The sequence below is a fragment of the Musca vetustissima genome, unplaced genomic scaffold (genome assembly GCF_032173495.1).
Source record: "Musca vetustissima isolate MV318-11 ecotype Yass unplaced genomic scaffold, APGP_CSIRO_Mvet_v1 utg3129, whole genome shotgun sequence".
Classification (NCBI taxonomy): Eukaryota; Metazoa; Arthropoda; class Insecta; order Diptera; family Muscidae; genus Musca; species Musca vetustissima.
In genome coordinates, this window is record NW_026880550.1 from 47,574 (window position 1) to 63,451 (window position 15,878).

The 15,878-nt window shown below is 35.4% G+C and overlaps 1 protein-coding gene across 1 annotated transcript in view; it reads right to left on the reverse strand.

Annotated features, from left to right (window-relative positions):
• LOC133326230 (protein sickie) overlaps window positions 1-15,878 on the reverse strand; it is an 82,119-nt gene that overhangs the window by 13,683 nt on the left and 52,558 nt on the right. Inside the window, exons 6-10 of the mRNA XM_061534911.1 lie at window positions 8,608-9,152; window positions 8,401-8,542; window positions 7,980-8,297; window positions 6,490-6,818; window positions 6,265-6,416 (exon numbers count right to left, since the gene is read on the reverse strand). Of these exons, the coding sequence (XP_061390895.1) occupies window positions 6,265-6,416; window positions 6,490-6,818; window positions 7,980-8,297; window positions 8,401-8,542; window positions 8,608-9,152 (1,486 nt within the window). The remainder of the gene's footprint in view (window positions 1-6,264; window positions 6,417-6,489; window positions 6,819-7,979; window positions 8,298-8,400; window positions 8,543-8,607; window positions 9,153-15,878) is intronic.

A 15,878-nucleotide genomic window follows, 5' to 3' on the forward strand; every position in this document is an offset into this window, starting at 1 on the left:
ATTTTTAATAATTCCTCATCTTTTTAACCTTTACACACGCAAAGCTAATACGGAACTGAGTCACTCCGTTTGAGAATCCTTGCTGCTGATATATTTTTACACGAAAATCTGTCTCGCCATCCTCCGAATCATACGACGCATCCTTTCACAGCAGAAGCGCAAGAGTCAGTTCGATTTTCAGTATTTGCCAAAACTATTGGCGCCTCTAAGGCGCCACATTAAGTATAACAGTAGAAGACTCGGCTGTGGGTATGAGACAAATAAGGCTGTTGGTTGGTCTGTTTACAACCCCCCATGACGCTTTACAACATGCTTATGTTCAGGCTGGTACAAAGGGCAGACTTTTCAACGTTTAGTTTTTGATTGAAATGATGATGTTGTTGTGATTCCTTACTACCAATTACATTAGATACAATACACATTGTTAGATGTCACGAGTATGAAGATAAATACATAATGCAAAATTCGATATACATAAATTGATATGAGATAGTGCTTTTTTCGTTTGGTTATTTCGCTAATCATAGACAATTGCAATATTGACGTCATGCATGTACTTATGTACACCCTCTTTGAACATTTACTATACTAACCCACCCTCGGCAAGCTGTATCTTTTGATGTTGTCTTTCCTTTGAAAGCAGACTTTGAGGCGCCATGTCGCGCCTTTATCCTTTATTTTGTCAACAGCATCGGCTTGTGATGCCAAAAAGTCAATGGAGCAATTATGTGTGTATGTGTTTAATTTTGTTGTGTTATTTCTGTGTAATTCAAACCTTGGCAGTAACTTCACACAAGGTTCATGACGAGTCAAACCATTTGGCGGAGTTTTCAGACTCTATGCCAAGAATTGCAAACATGAGAATACAAATACTTGTTTGTTTTTGTAAGAGCAATTGCCCATTTCAAAGCCCCTTAGAATATATAGGAAATGTTACCTTTATGAGTATTTTTTATAAGAAATACAACACTGTTTACAGTTCTTCTGACAAGCGAATGACTTAAGATGTTAACAAATTTCAACTATTTGTTATGAAATTTAAAATATGTATGTACATTAGAGTTATGATATTTTCTTAAACATGAGTTTCCATAGTATGAACGAATCCACTTTGAAATTACATATATTTAAAAAAAAATAGTTTTAATTTTTTTATATCATACAAAGCAAAAAATCCACATAACTCATGAACGAAATGAGACGTTGGTCATAGAAATCGATATACATTTTACTATTTTATTTACAATTCTGTGTAGGTTGCATTTCTTTGTAACGAACGCTGAAACCCTTAATGATTCAATCCAACTTTCAAAAATTCGTAGAAATTCTCATAATTTTTTTCAATTGGCTTTGGACGCGAGGTTTTCATATATGCACTAAGCCCACCATTAAGATTTTATCAATCTTAGACAAAAAGGCATAACCCCAGTGTACATACATATTTATATTTCCTCGCCATCATCTATGTTCGATTTTTATCATAATCGATAGTTCTCGATTTAATCAAACTGTATTCCAGTAAAAATCAGAATTTGTGGTCTAAGTTTTATTTTGGGGGAATATGACACATTGTTTTAATTTAAATTGAATTTTTACTATGGACTATTATGCCTTCGACAACAGCCATAAAGCAGGTATGAAAACCAAATTTTAATTCGGTAGGTCTAACAATCAGTGTAATCACCTTCAAAAATATTCCAATGTGATTTTGTTGTTTATGCTGTGAACGCCACAGCACTTGGCAATCGTTTGTATGCGTCTCTACCAACGATAAGATAGCGTAACTGACTTTCAAAAGTAGTCGTAGGGCATGGCTCAATAATCTTTAAATGTTGTTTCGACTGTGTTGTTTTATAAATATCTGATGCAATGCTAATGTAATCCAATTGCCAACCATGCAGTCTTGCCTCGAGATAAGGCCTTAACCACCATTGAACATACGATCCGCTCACATTTGGACATTATTACAAGATAGATCGAACTAGGTCTTCAAACTGTAAGATAGGGTAACAATATGCTTTTCTTTTACCAGTAGAATCACTGTGTATGAATTGCGAACTTCATTGCGAACCACCACACACATTTTCTCTCCACTTCGGCGAAATGTTCATGTGTAATTTCTTATTTTATACAGACATAAAAAAACTTGCCACTTTTTATTTGGTGAACATATTTCCCAACAACATTCTATATACTTTACTTCCTTATCGTAATAGTCGCTATTGGAGCGGCGACGATGGACAGGTTCTGATTTTGTTTGTAGATAACCTTGTATATTTTCATAATAAACGAGTAGCATGCTATCGTGTAAACGTGTAGGTGATTCCACAATTTGCTCCTATTATTATCGCGAATGAAGATGTTCGCGCATATATTTTCTGATTTCTGCATTCAACATTTCCCATTATCGCCCCAAAGTGAAATAATTCAAAATTGGTTTTCCCAACGGACCATCATGTTAAGGGACTTTGTGTGACACTCATGGTCACACAAATGATTCATATGAAGAATAAATGTATCCGGTAGACGGGAAGAGAGTGGGCTTTATATTGTTCAGGGGATTTCAGACCCTCAGTCGATATTTACCGATCCCATTTGATGGAATAAATTTAAACGGCGGCATGGCATTCTCATTTTTAAAGTCATTGCGCTTACCACAACCTAAATGACGCAGGCCCGCAATGCATTTTAAAATAAAAACCTGGTCATTTCAGCAATGTCTACTATCCATTGTTAGCAACTTCGTATTGCGGATGCTAGCATGCTCTTTAAAGTGCATCAGTTTGTCGGTAACTCTCGCTTTGTTCGCATGAATCTTCCTTCCATGCGAGCTCCTTGTACGTTGTCGTCATCGAAGGTAAAAATGTGAAATGAAATACCCATGATGCCATTGAATACCGCAACGATGTTTGTACCGCACACTTTTATGGTATCGAACTACGAATGCTGTAGCTGTAAATGCTGCGTACAATGTTTGTGGGTCGCCTTTGGGCTGCTGGCTGGGTGCTCGTACGAGCCAATGCGAAACCATCTAAAGGAAATTGGAGGTTTTCTATTGGTGTTGAGATATCTAACACTTCTGTGTCGTTAAAAGTTATGGCTTTGTGGCAATATTCCATCAATGCAAGAAGCATTGGTGGCAACAATCGCAGAGAAATGCATTGAATGCCGATAGAAAAGACATCATGGAAGAGAAAAGACATAATCGAGGTTTGAGAAAGTTTTACCCAAAAATGTTCCAATTTGGTTTGCAACAACTGATTTCTCTGAGAGTGTGTACGAGGTAGAAACCACATCGGTTCTTTTAGCAAATGCCACAAATATTTATTGCTAGACTATGCATTCCGTTTTAAGGGTCATTAGTGAATAGTGTTCAATTAAGACGTCCAATTATACTGTTATCAAAAGCATATCGAGCCCTTCCCGTTTTTCTATTTTGGTTTTTTGATGTTATTCGACAAAGAATATGCTTATCCTCAAAATAGAAAGATGCTATCTTGAACCGTTATGAGATTAGAGCAAAACCCGTTTTAATGTAAGTACACTTTGTATTTTCACCTTTTTTGATTAAAACTGTTGTATAATTTTCAATAATGGATATATTTGGATACATTTTTGAGGAATCATTCTCGAGGTGTTTTACCTCTAATTGATGAAAAAAAATTGTAAACATTTACCATATATAGTTTTTATATACATATGTATTTTAAGATTATTGCCTACGTAGATCAATAATGGTGGTACATTTGTACCCATCCAAAATTTAGCTTGTAATTCATTAAAAATTAGTCTACATTTAAGTGCAGTGATCATTTGATGAATTACAGCGCTTAATTTGGATGGGTACAAATGTACAGCGTTTATTGATACAGTCGAGTACGGTTACAGCGAACTAGTAGGGCCAAGCAAATTAGTTCGTTATAGAAGAAGTTCGTTATATCCAAGGTAAAGCAAAACATAGGCTTCGCAGAAAAAGTATATATTTAGTTAGAAACGGGTAGGTTTTTTTTGGCTTTTTGACAATTTTTCTCTTCTCATTCATGGACATGACGTTACAGCTGATATTTTTTTGTAAAGGTTGCCAGCGTTAGAGTAAAAACTAACTTTTGTGAAGATTGTCATCGTCAGTATTACGTATATTGGCAGTAAGTTCGTTATAACCAAATTAAAAGTTTGAAAATTTAATGTTGGGACGGAATAAATAGTTCGTTATAAAAAAGTTCGCTATATCTGTAGTTCGTTATAAGAGTTAATAATTGTATGAAAAATATCTCTTAAAACGTTGGGACCACGAAAAGTATTCGCTATAGACGAAGTTCGTTATAACCCAAGGACGTACACAGAGGGGGCCGAAATAAATTTTTTTCACATTAAATTTATGTTTGCAACAGCGAATTTTTTCATTTTGTAGTACCGGTACAGTGAACAGTACTGGTATGTGGGAGCTTTACCAAAACGTGAACCGATAAAGATTTTAACTGTCAACAGTCGAATAAACATCCAAAGTTTGCATTTTCACGAAAATTAATGAACAATAATTAATGAAGACATTGTACTTTATGCTGCGATTTTTTTATTGCAAACACCACTCTGAGGAGTAATTGTTTAGTTTTGTGACAACGAAAAATATGTAAGCGACAAAAACTACCGATATATAGCAAAAACAATGATTTTTTGAGCTTTCAAATGCAATTTGATAATTTCATTCGAAATTCCATTTGCAATTCATCGAGAATGTAATTGTAATCTACAACATCTAATTTATAATTTTAATATGGAATTCTAAATTTGTATATTTCCATTTGAAAGTCGTAGAGTTTCATTTAAACATCAAAGATATTAATTTACAATTCAAAAAATTAAATTTCATTACATATTCGGATCATTTAGCTCAACTCGAAAGAGAAAAACTTAATAACAGTTCTTGTTTTCAAATCATAAATACGGCTCACTAAAGAGACTATGTACAATTTTTTATATTTTATGGACTTTTGTTGAGTTGTATTTGTTGTAGTTTTGCAGTTACCTTGTATTATTGTACCTTTGTGTATACAATAAAAAAAAACAAAATTTCGTCCAAAATAGTTGACTATTTTCTCAGGATTTTTATATTACCTGACATGAAACTGAAGTGAAATTCTTGAATGGAATGGAACATCTTATTTAAATAGAATTATATCAGCCTTATTTTTGTGCAATCACTTTTACGTTTGTTTTTCCCAAACCATTTAAATGTCAATATGTGTACATTAATGACATGTTTTTTTATAGTGGCAATCGGAAAAATCCAATCATCTACTACCACCTCTCGTGGAAAAGAACCCTGTAGGAAATGTCTATGGTGAATCACTACTGACTTACTATTGACATTGTCCCCAATGCTATTGACATTTAACACGTGCTTGTCATTGAGAATGGACTAGTGACATGGTCAGTAGTAAGTCAGTAGTTTGTAGATGTAGACACAGTGTCACATGTGTGGACACTGTCAGTAATAAGTCAATTGTTTGTAGATATAGACAGAAGGTCGCATATGTCAGTTGTAAATCTTTTTGCTCAAAAATTTTCTTCATCAATTAATTATTAATTACATTAATAATAACTTTAAATTCGCGTTTTTAACCAAATTTATTTCTTCTGCCGCCAAAATGATTTCTAATAAAATAAAAATAAGAAGAAGCATAACCATACTCAGTAGTAGGCCGTTGCAGTAGACAAGTTTTTGAAAATATAGAAACATGTCACCACAATAGTAGACAAAAGCGATTCAACACCCCACATTTCCTTCAGGGAATATTTTAATATCTCCTAATTTTGGACCGTCTTCGTGTTAAGGTGCAAAACAAGATTTCACAAGATTACAACGACTATAGTTAACGCTGTGTGCTGTTTTCGTCCATTGGTAGAGAAGAAAGACGACTATTAGAGTGTATTAGTGGACATTTTGGAAAATCTATTCAAACTGGTGAAACATTGGACTAACCCTGCGTTAGTCCAATGTCGTTTGCATTAGAGAAAAAATTTGCACTCGTAACATAGAATTATTGAGCGGCTGTCTAAGACAACAAGTTTCACCAATTGCCACTAGTAATGCATAGAAAGCACTGCACACTAGTTTATCCGCTCAATGTATTCGTAAAACTGAAACAGTTCGTTTCCCATAAAACAATTATGAAATCCTTCCTCGCCCAAAGCTAGTCTTCAGGCGGTACTCACGGATGTTTATGAACTATATAAAGATATGTGTTGCTACAGCAAACTTACATTTGTTGACAGCTGACTGCTAAGACTCAGGACTTGTTCTCGGGCTTCCATTAGCTCTCGTTTTAGCCGACGTATTTCGTGAGCTTGTCTCTCTTCTGAAGTTCCATATAACGAGCTGCCTCCAGACAGTAATGAAGCTGCACTGCCGTGAACTGAAATGTATAAAAAATTATATCGGTATGTAAAATGCTGCTCAGAATCTTATAAAACAATTGCTATTGTTACCTTCGTCATTCTTCTTGGGATTTGTTAGTCGGTGACCCGCTGCTCCACTCATATTCGACATGGCCGCAGCATTGCAGTGTGTGGGTGACATCGGACCAGCAAATCCACGATTAACGGGAGTGGGCGATGTTGGTTGACTCCACGTAACTGTATTTCCGGAAGCTGCGGATGATTGAGCATTAGCGGCAGCCGCAGCCGCAGCTGCAGCCATTTGAGCTGAAATTACTCCATTGTGGGTTGCACCCACTGGTAGGCAATAATATGGTTCTATTTCAACTTCGGACCCTCTTGAAATCATAGGTGGATACATTTGTTCGGATTTAGTAGATCTAAAGGAATTAAAATTTGGAGGGGGATGGTTAGAAAAATAATAATAATAATAAATAAATAATAATAAATAAAAACTGTCATATAACTTGCAAGAAAAATATACAGAAATAAATTACTCGTTTTACATGAGTGCTAAAACAAGTCCTTTTGCAATACGCATCAGATGAACACCTCAGATAAACTACATATTTAGAATTCTGCTATAAATGATTCATTTATTTTGAAAGTGGTTTAAGTCCACTTTTTCTTATATAGAGATATTTAGGAATTTGTGTTTGATTTATTTACAATATATTGTTAAGTGGAATTCATTTTTGTGTGGCTTTGTGCCCCTTAAACATGTTAGAATATATAACTTAATATGTTTTACAAAAATTACTAGAAAAGCAAGATATACATCAGAACCTAAAATGGACGTATCGGGTTTCAGTTCTTAGAAGTAAAATGTAAAAAAGAAGTAACTTGCAATGACTGCTCATCTCTATCTCCCACCCTTACATTAACGATCCACCCCCCAAAGAAAGAGCACTCGAAAGTATGCTGTGGCGCAAGCATGATCACATATGCATCAATTTGAAGCTAATATGTGCGTTGCAGAGCTATATGTTCCATTGCGTTATGCATACTGACTGATGTAAACGTGAGTTTAGAGATATTTAAATGACTGAAGGAGTACAATGATAACCTGACAACATAGTTGTGTAGGGTATAAAAATGCTAACTTTAGTTCTTCGAAGGAAATATAAAATTAAACATCATTATTAGACTTTGTCGTAGTCGTTTGAATTTATAATCGCATTGCAACAACATTCATAATACCGAGTTGTCGTACACTGTACTATTTTCGACACGACATCGCCAACCATAATTTAGGATGCCTAATGCAGTTATAGGACAAATACATAAATGACGTTTATAAAAACAAGAACAAAGCGAAAATAGTTCTAGAAAGCGAGAAGCAGGTATTCTGAATGATTTTTGTAATATGAATCACCTTGGATATGTCCTTTCTTTCAAGTAGCTTCAGTTTTTTACCAGGATGAAATAAGAGGAATATATTTAAAAGTCAGAATTTGGCATGTGCATTGTGGTGCAATAGGCCTAGTCCCGTGCTAGGGATTCTAAACACAAATCTACTCTTCATAATACACTTGACTCACCTTATGCTATTACTGCGGTTCAGACGTGGACTCTGCACATACGGGGACTCTGTACCAGCCATTGTAGCCGTATTTGCGGTCGCATTTCCTGCTGCAGCTGCGGCGGCTCGTTGTTGCATCAACTTTTGATTGTGCCTGGACATGGATGGCGAGGCAATGTGCATATTTTCCAAAGAATCGCCATCAGATAGACGACTTCCCGCCGTATTGCTATGCTTTAACCACATGGCGTAGCTGCTATACTCGGGTTTGACTTCAGCATATGTTTGGGTGTCGGATAATGAGCCATCCAACATTTTGCCTGATCGATTGGATAACCTAATGGAAAACAAAGTTAATGAATTAATGAATGTCCATGTACTACACAAAAATTATAGATAACGACTAGGACTATTTGATAAAACGTAAAAACTAAAAATACCTATGTTGAAAGACATGCATGTCCGAACCAGGTTTGGGCAGGCTATGCGAGCCAGCAAGACGTTCACGGATACATTGACTGAGTTGTGTGGCTCCCGGCCCTGTTAGAGAATAACTGCGGTGTTGTGTTGTGGGCGGCATTTCTGAAATTCAGATAGGCATTATTACATAAAACGTACACCCAAACCACTCCAAAGTAGATACTTACTTGACACGTCATGTGGTAGAGTTTGAGCTCCTCCCGACATTTTACGCCCACCAGGGGCTCCAGTTCTTGGCACTGCCGAAACATGGGCTGTACTGCGTCCATTTTGGGGGCTACAATTACCCATTGCATTCATCATCATGGCAATATTTTGTTGCTCTGCGGTAGAAGTGGCAGTCCCATTGGAACGTTTGACGTAGCCAAAGCTGGGTGGAACTCCTTTAGTGCGACTAGAGGAGGATGAACTTTGTTTGGAAGATGAATTTCCAACGCTACGTCTGGAAGGAGAAGATTTTTCCTTGTGTTCAGTTTTTTGTCCATTCAATGCTTCGGGCATTTTTGACCAATTATTGCCATTCCTAGATGATGGGCGGTGGGAAGGACTATTACTGTGATGGTGTTGGGGACTACTGTTGGCACTATTGTTGGCTGAACTATTTGTAATATCCATTTTGGTGTTCGATCCACCACTAGAACTGGCTTGTGATGCTGCCGAGGAGGGGGCACCTGTGCCTAAACTGTCTAGACTGCCACGACTGCTTCGAATTCTGCAAAAAAGCATTACGAAATGATCGATATTACTTCTTAATGAAAACAACAACAAGTTCGTATTAGCTGGGATTTCAAGGAATACACGTTGAAAAGCAAACACCGTTTACACCACGCGATGGTTTGTCGACAAGAATATCAAGGATTGAAGACAATATTGCAGGTTGATTATAACAATTTAAGAAACCCTGTTATGTTATAATTTTATGTTCTATTATGTACTTCTTGCTGTCTTGCTCCTTTGCACAAATTTCCAGAAAACTTTTTTAATAATATACCAATATTACCATATTGAGTAATTTCCATCTTTAAATAGTTTTAATACGAATCTTGAATTTATGCGAATATGGCCCATTTGCTGCATGTCCGGCACGATTAAAAACTTCCTTTTCAAAGGAAGGAAATTTCAATCCATTACTAGATTTTGCGTAATGTGTGTACCAGACTTTAAATAGTCGATGTAGTCGATTGCGTTAAATTAAATTTAGTTTGTAAAAACTTTACAGATACATCTTTACGACCTTTTCACAAATATAATACTTACTGAACTACGATCTAACATGGAATGGCAAGCAAATTAATTTGAAAGAAATTCACAAATAAACAGAATAGGTGGAATTGTCACGGTTCATACTGTGAGACCGTTACATCGGGTACAACTGTTGTTTTGATGGCCATCGTTATACATAAAAGCTACGCTATGTAATAAAATTGTCCCGTCGTTAAATCGTATAATCGTCAAACCGAAGTTCTACTGTATTTGTGTTTTCGTAACAAAAAATCTTTCTTTACATGAATTTTCAATTAACCGGTTTTATTTTTAACCGAAGTATTAGATTATAATTTTTAGGATCAATAAACCGATTTTTTTGGATTAAACGGTGTTCGCTTATCCGAATCAACTCTTTTCTTCGGTAATAATTCCCAAAAATATATTTGTCTTATACTCCATCCATAACAGGCGTTGTTTAAGCCTTGTTTAATTAATAAAAATCATAGTTCGCCCAAGAACCAAACAAAAATGAAAAATAAGAAAAAAATGTTTGTGTATTCTGACCCATTTTTCATTTGTTTCGTTTTTCCAACGTCTTCGTTGTTAATTTCTGTAATATTCTTATCGATTTTCTATGACGGCCACATGCAATTGTTATTGACGATGGACGCTTGTCTCGCCGATAGTTAACAAGTTATGAACGTTGATTTGATTTTCTTTTTTTCCAATAGGTTATGATGCCGACTGAACCTCACGGTTGTTGGCGAGTGTTGTTGACTGGATATTGGTTTGTTTACCATCTACAAATATGGATGATGTGGCGTGAAAACTAGTTGATACTCGCGCAAAAATGATACAAGTAGTATTTTAGAAGAAGTGAGTGATTGCCTCTACGCCCACCTACGAGTATGCATGTGGCACAAGGCAGTGGCAGTTTATTATGAGCATTGATACACACATATGTGAAACTAGTTGATGTTTTGAATTATCGTCGAGTGCATTATGAGCGCGATTCGTACTTTAATGTCATTCAAGCTGTGCAAACACAGTAGTCCAATCATGTCCATTTCTTTATGGGAAACCAATTTTCTAAAGGCTATGTAAAGAAATGGAAGGGCTTGAGTTATACATTCATATAACACACTATTCAATGTAGGCCACAAGGGCGCAGGTGGAACTGTGCTATGGAACTAACTTGGACTTGCTATGCGGCAAAGTAAAACCATTTAGATTTCCATTACATGCGAATACACAAAACCCACATCTCTTCTGTCGAACAACACAGCGGTGGGATGGTCAGTTGAGCATGTGTGTGGGTTTATGTTAACATTTTGCTTGCGTCGTACAAGACATATGCAGCAAATATCATAATGCACACTCGAATTTTGGTAGTGGTAAGTACATATGCATTTAAATGTTTTGTACGACAAGTATTTGAAACAGAGATCAGGTCACCCCGTCGGCCTGAATCTTTACTGACTTTCAAAAATAAACACTGTTAGGTATTAAACTAAAATATATCATCGGAGTTTTGATTTACTTATTACAGAATAAGAAGTGCCACTGAAAATGCGTCAAGCTATCACCAACCACCGATTCAATCCTTCGTTTTTGCTCTTTTAACTTTGTGGTGGATTTTCGTATTGTAAGTCGTGCTTCAAAGTGTATAGGGGCGAGCACAACGAACGGAAAACAAAGCAAACGAGAGAATAGATGCACATACATGCATACATCGTCTAAATTGTAAACTCTGTACCGACGAGTTTTACTCGTTTAATACACATCTATTGAACGCTGAAAAACACCCGGCTGCGGACTGCTTAACCGATGACGTCATATTGTTTGGAAATTCATTGAGAGAAAAGGAAATGTTCTACATTAAGGATAATAGAGGAAGAATGTTTCTTATATTACTCCGAGAAAGAGGAGGGTGGCTTTCTACAAATACAGAGGAAACAAAAGTTGTCAATTGCTCCTGGATAAAATAAATAATATTTTTTCAAAAGAGTAATATCGGTCTGAATAATGTATTTTATAAGCTGTATTCTGAATTTGGTATAGCGATTCATATTCAATTTTCCACATGTCATTTTGGAATGAGTTTTTAGCTAAAAATTCAATTGAAATCGTATCATCTGAATATTATCCATGTGATGTTTTCGTAGCACATTACATATTAATATGTGTATTGTTGATCAGCTAAGCCACGTTATAAAACTAAATGTTTCTTAATACCAATTAGCGCCCAATATAAATACTCATGGTGTATATTTGAATGTATAGAATTTACAAAATCACAGAAAAGCATTTATCACGATCTATAGGTTGCATTGCATTTCGAAAATGCTTCTTCTATTAAACTAATGCTTGTATAACCTAGCGTTCCAGACAATATCATGAAGACAAGTACTACCGAAATGAAAATCAACAAAAAATTTCCAAATAAACGTTTACGGATCATATGCAAACTTACAGTTCAAATGCAAAAAAAAGTTGGTTCCCACATTTAGTGTCGATAAAGTTCATGTATTGCCCTCAAATGCATATACACAGGTATTAGTTTGCGTAATAAGTCAAAAATTCGACAGGAGCTCATTCTTCTACCACTACGAATGAGCTCTGGACGACATCGAGCGAATGCGACCATCAGAGTAAACTTCGTGCGATTAATGTTTAAATTGCCGCATTAGGGCAATGAACTCTGTGGGTTGCAAAATAAGTTATGACACACTAACATATTGACAACTAATTTAACGAACATTTTGTATATGACTTCGACAGATAAGGTAAAAAGACTCCGTTGCCTTTCGTTGCATGGTAAGTTGGAAGACAAAGTCATTCTCACAACCGTTGGTTTTTGCCGTGTGCGATATACGGAGGTCCTTCAAGTAATCGCCTTTAATATTGCATGTCACTTGTTCGATAATATTATATGTATATGGGTCATGTGTCTGTGCACAACTGTTGAATTGAAAAAGTCTTTCCTAGAAAATTGGCATAAGCAACTATGCCAATAATTTACCTTGTTCATGATTGGTCAATATGCATAGCGTCTTGCAGCAAACGTTCTAAATAAAGTTTTATTATGTTGTACTTATTACCTTATGTGGACAAATATGTAGACAATGTAAGATCATGTTGCACTTGTTCCATTATACAAATCACTAGAATGAACTTATAGCCCGAGGAGGTCAGCGTTGACATTCCAATCCTTTTGTATGCAGTAGAAATCAAACAGTCAGCCCCACCCACTTTAAGCACATAACATGCAACGTGACCTTTACCTTAGGCATTAAAGATAAAGGTGCTATATGCAGCCACTGCAACCTTTGGGCCACACAGAGATTGCAGCAAGCACTGAATGTTGTTTCGGGGCAAACTTAATTTAACACGGAATATCACAATTAAAGGCGCCGCAAACTAGGCACGTACTACTATTTTATGAGACGTCATAAAAGTATGCTGCATTAAATATTTACTTGATTTCACACAGACACGCTTATTGCTGTAATCCTTTTCTAGAGGTTAAAGCACTTATTTTCTCAAACACACTCAGGCGTACACACACACACAAAGGAGACATCAAATCACATTGCAAAGCGAAAAAAGAAGGACACTTAAACAATTGTGTAGCGAATTGTAGCCTGCAGTAAACTCTAATTTAGTTAGCCAACGCCATTAATACATATATTTTTCATATTTTTTCCACAAAATTATACCGTTGTCGGGTTTTTATTTTATTTTTTCTTTAGAGTTTACGCATTTTCGATTGCTTGACTCGTGTTAAGACTTTGCGACCGCACCAACCGAAAGTCAAAATACGTTTTCAGGGTGGTTTCCTTCGGCAAGAAATGTTTTGTCTGTTGTGTTCTCCGAAAAAATGTTGGACTCTGCGTTTGTTATTTAAGAGCACAGTCGACAGAAAACATGCTCTCAAGCAATGGTGGGCAAAATTTCTCTTAAAAAATGTTTAAGGGAAAATAAAAACATGAATCATTCTTCGGAATTTATAAATTTTAATATTTTTAAAGCATAAATAATATCCAAGGAAGTTCAAAAAATAAATTCATTAAACAAATTTCGGAAAAAAATTCATTAATGTTTATTTTTGTTTTAACATCAAAAAATGTTAAGAGAACGCATCAACGCTGCTCTCAAGGAGAGTAAGCAAAGAGACAGAGAGTGGCTAAGAGGAAACTGCATGTATGGGGAAAAGCTCATGTATGGTGGATGGCATTACTATTCGAAATAAACGTTGTATTTCAAATTTAAATGTACCGTTTAGATTACAAAAATACGGCCTACGTTTGCAAAAACAAACCTTTAGAAATAGGTAATGGCCGTTCAAATTCCAAAAAATGAAATTTCGTTAATTAACGGTAACAACGAGAAAAAAATAATTTGTTGACAATTGCTGTTATAGAACTCCGCCGGTGAAAATGTGTTGACGGTTGCCAAAATTAAAAATATTCATATTTTTGCATGAATTTTCGTATGTCAGAACCCCAGCCCTATTTTTACATATAGTTTTCTTTTTGCGAACTACTGCGCATAATCCTTTCGTCTCCGTTTCTCGGTTAGTTCGCAATATATGTAGCTACTTCAAGGATGCTGTCTGTATAAAAAAAAAAAAAATAGTAGTCAGCACAAACTTTACCCATAGTTGGTGTAGATTAATAGAAGAGAGTGTGTTGAAATCTCCATAAAACAAAAAAAGCGCAATGGGGACTGGCTCAATTCCGTTCTCTTTGAATTTCGAAATAGCAACAACTTGACGCGATTTCCTAGCATTCGTTTGAATTCTCTTTGACAACCTTTTGTTTCCTCTCTACCCCACTGAAACATTCAACAGTTCATTCATAAAAAAAAAACAAACAAACAAACAAAAATTGCAAATCAAACCTGATTAATGCGAGTGTGGTCGGATGGAACTTGTTTTTTACTTTTTCTGATACTTTGCATATACGCCTGCTTTTGCTTTCGTCCACGTTTGTCAGGCAACACAGGCGTATTGCCGACCAGTTTTGGCGATTTAACGTTTAAATTTAAAAGCGATTTTTTATATTGCAACAACACTTTCGAACAATCAGGTTGTTGATAGAAACCATGTAGGATGTTCGGAATATAGTAATTTCAGATCATACACCCAAATGTAGTTTGTTTGTTTAAGGAATACTTATGTTCATAATAGGCGAAGTGATTAATTTACACACATGGCTAAAATAATAAGTGCATACATGTAATTTTTTTAATTGGTAGATTGTATTGTATAGATTGTAATTTGGGATTTGGCTACCATTCCATAATTTTGATGCCATTGTTCTCTCTTTCCTGGGATTTGGCTATTATCGCAGATGTTCTCTATCATTCCATTTCACCAGTGTGGACAGTTGTAACCTGTTTTTCTTTTTCTGATACTGTTTTTGCTTCCGTCCACATTTGTCAGGCAACACCAGTTTTGGTGATTTACCCTTTGAGCCTCGAATTTTTTCCGCATTCTTAGAACAAACTTCAGTTTTCAGACTTAATGCAACAATCCTAAATACGATATGCACAAAATCTGACATCGCTACATCCTTGCATTCGGGATATACAGTACATTCTTTCGGAAATATTAAAGTCCAATATTAAGAAACCCAAATGCAAAAGCGACGGAAAATTCATGTTAAATTATTCTCTATATTCATTTTTACAAGAATCAAAAATAATTCTGATGGCAGATTTGTACATAATTCTGATGGCAGAATACAAAACGATTTAAATAATTTGGACTGTATACACAAAATAGTATTGTACACAATAGTACTTATGTTGAAAAACTCATAACTTTTCAAAAATTTTGAATTTTTTTGATATGTGTCGTCCATAATCAGTACTTGACATATGAAATCCAAATTATATATCTACTTGATGCATATTGAATATACGCTATAAAACATTTTGTTTTAGAGATTATATTCAAACCCACAAAGGGTTAAACATTTAAAATTTTATATTGCAACAAGATTTTAGAACAATCAGGTTATTGATGAAAACCCTGTAGGATGTTCGGAATATAGTAATTTCAGATCATACAGCCAAAATAATTTGTTTGTTTAAGGATTACTTAGTTCTAATAGGCGGAGCGATTTATTTGCGAAGGTAACATAATAAGTACAAACTTGTTAATTTTTTAATAGGTAATCGTATTGTAACATTTGGCCCTTTACTGGGATTTAACTAACATAGAAGG